The 2,905-nt window shown below is 31.0% G+C and overlaps 1 protein-coding gene across 1 annotated transcript; it reads right to left on the bottom strand.

Moving 5' to 3' along the window:
• Nucleotides 1-401: 401 nt before the first annotated feature.
• On the bottom strand, nucleotides 402-1,340 carry LOC101430359 (olfactory receptor 6C74-like). Its single transcript, XM_012518531.2, has one exon. The coding sequence runs from the start codon at nucleotides 1,338-1,340 to the stop codon at nucleotides 402-404; it is 939 nt and encodes a 312-aa protein (XP_012373985.2).
• Nucleotides 1,341-2,905: the final 1,565 nt, after the last annotated feature.

The raw sequence follows: 2,905 nt of genomic DNA, 5'->3' as shown, positions 1-2,905 counted from the left end.
CCAATATTTTGCTAAAATATTTACACAGTATGATATAAGAAAGAAATCTTTCCTGGAGACTCAAATGAGTAATGCTTGTTAAAATCATAAGTGGACTTTATTGTAAGTACATTTACTCTAGAAAAACATGGAGATACTATGTTTCCAAAGTGAATTCATAGTGTAATATCTTGAGGTTAAACAAAATCAAATAATTAAGTTAAAAGAATTAAATGAGCATAGCAATGAATAAAGGTCTATCATGAATACAGGTTTTAGCACTAAAAGGCTGTTTCTGGTGATCTTTCATCCTCATCACATAAAAAATAAAATAAAATAAAGGATTATGTTAAAAGGGTAGCTGATATATGCTGGAATTTTCTATAAGGTATAGAACTATGCTTTTATAAAAGGCAAAACTATTATTTTAAGGTCATGAAGGCACTTTTTTTAAACATATCCTTCAGAGCTTGTTTCACTTGTTTATTTCTTAGAGTATATATAAAAGGATTTAATACAGGTGCAATTGAAGTGCTGAGTATTGCCACCCCTTTGTTTAAAGATACCCTATCCTCTGCAGAAGGTTTAATATACATAAAAATGCAGCTTCCATAGGAGATAGACACAACAATCATGTGGGAAGAACATGTAGAAAAAGCCTTTTTCCTCTGCTGGGCTGAAGGGATCTTCAGAATTGTTTTAATGATGTGGGCATAGGAGAGTATCACCAGAGCCAATGTAATCAGGAGTGTGACAATGGCTAAAATAAAACTTAACAATTCTATGACCTGGGTATCTGTGCAGGAGAGTTTTAGGACAGGAGAATAGTCACATGCAAAGTGGTCAATAACATTGGCATCACAGAATTCCAAATCCAAACCCATTATAAGTCCAGGAGAGATTACTAACACCCCACTCAACCAACATCCAAGAACTAGTTGGATGCACACTTTGCTGCTCATAATGGTTGCATAATGAAGAGGTTTGCAGATGGCCACATAGCGGTCATAGGACATGGCAGCCAACAGGAAAAACTCTGATGCACCCAAGAAAATGAGAAAAAATAATTGGCTTACACAAGCATCATAGGAAATTGTTTTATCCATAGTCACAATGCTGACCAGGAATCTGGGGATGCAGGCAGATGTCAATGAGATTTCTAAGAAGGAGAAATTCCGAAGGAAGAAATACATGGGTGTTTTCAGATGGGAATCCACCAGGGTCAGAAAGATGATGGTCAGATTTCCAGTGATGCTCAATAAATATGTGAGAAATAGAAAAAGGAAAATTGCAATTTGCCAATTGGGGTCGTCTGTCAGTCCTAGAAGAATGAATATTGTCACCATTGTATGGTTCCTCATGGTTGAAAACCTTCTGAATTACATCTGATCTGGGAAAAAGAGATAATTATTTGTAAGTTTGAAAGGCTTCACTGAGTTTATAGATTTGAAAGTGAAATGAAAGAGTCAAGTTAGTCATGTGAATGCTTACCATTTTTCTAACATTACTTGTTTATCTATAGTGCTTCTTCCATCTATAAGAAGAGGGAATATATAAGAAATATTCAGGGATCAAGTGTGTTCTTCAATCATCAGTTGTATGTATTTCATCATCCAATTTAGACTTTTTTTCTCCTCTGTTTTATACCTTTTCATGTAGTACAAGCACATGCTTAATCTTGTTTATTATATTACCATCTCTGGCTACCAATTTTCTAAATTCTTTTTTCAGATCTTTATTTTTCAACAGAATGGGTTTAATATTTCCTTTTCCACATATTTTTAAGTGTCTCTGGTTTAAACTTTTGTTTAACATATTGAGAAATAATTCCTGTAATCATACTGAATCCACAAGAAAACCTTTTGTGAGATTAGCTTGCTTTTCCTTTATCACTGAAATATATCCTTTTCAGTCTTCTTCAGCAAGGTATCACTTTCCTGAATACTTGCACACTTAACGCTGCCAATCAAGTCTAAATTATTTTTAAGTTAATTTTAAAAAAATGATTATTTTCTGAAGATTCTATTTCTGCTTGATTTTTCTGTTCTGTTATTGTTAATTAGAACTATTTCAATGTAATGAGCTTTTATGAATTTTAGCACAATGTGAATGAGAATCAACATATAACTTGAAAATTTGCATGAAATTAGGAATGATTTCTATTAATTATTCAATCAGCTTCAATATTATTAGAACATTTTATGGAACAATGTTTTATATCCAGTAATATTTAAGTACCTAATATTTTCCTAATTATAAAGTAATATGTACCAGTCAGTGTTTTGTTTTAACAGATATTACTGAGATTTTTTTCATGATGCCATTCTAATAGAAAATTTGTAAATCTTTTACACATGCACATTAAATACAATCATTAAGCAATATGTTCTTTACTTCTAATTCTGAATTTAATTATCTTAATTTTTGACCCCATATTGAGACTGTAAAGGATAACATTGAAATAACTTCATACAAAAATAATAAAATGCTAAAAATACTTACTTTCTATTATTTCTGAATTGTGAAATTTTCTTTGTATTATAAGCATAAATGTAATAGGAATGACATGTCCAGTAATGTGTTTCTTTCTTTCTAATATATAATGATTCTTTGCTTGCTTACTCTGAATTCCTTGTTCACATTAAAATCCAGGAATAGTTCGTAAAATGTAGAAACCCCAATGAACATCTCTCTAATCAGTATACAGTGAAAATTTCAAACATGTTTTCCTGATATTCCTATAAATTAAAATTAATAATGTCTGAGTTCAGCTTACTTACAACCTAGATATTCAATTTATTGATATCAAATTTAAAAAGTAGATTGTTCTTTTAAAAATTCTGGTCATTCAATTGAGTACCTAATTCTTTTTGTCAAGCAAAATGTTTTTTTCTCCACATCACCATAGATTTATCTTTGTCCTTTA

The sequence above is a fragment of the Dasypus novemcinctus genome, chromosome 12 (assembly GCF_030445035.2).
Source record: "Dasypus novemcinctus isolate mDasNov1 chromosome 12, mDasNov1.1.hap2, whole genome shotgun sequence".
Taxonomy (NCBI): Eukaryota; Metazoa; Chordata; class Mammalia; order Cingulata; family Dasypodidae; genus Dasypus; species Dasypus novemcinctus.
Note: the sequence above shows the minus strand (reverse complement) of the source record. Positions and strands in the feature narration are given on the sequence as shown.

Excerpts from the sequence above, each read along its gene's own strand:
- LOC101430359 (XM_012518531.2), bottom strand. The coding sequence starts at position 1,340 with ATGAGGAACCATACAATGGTGACAATATTCATTCTTCTAGGACTGACA.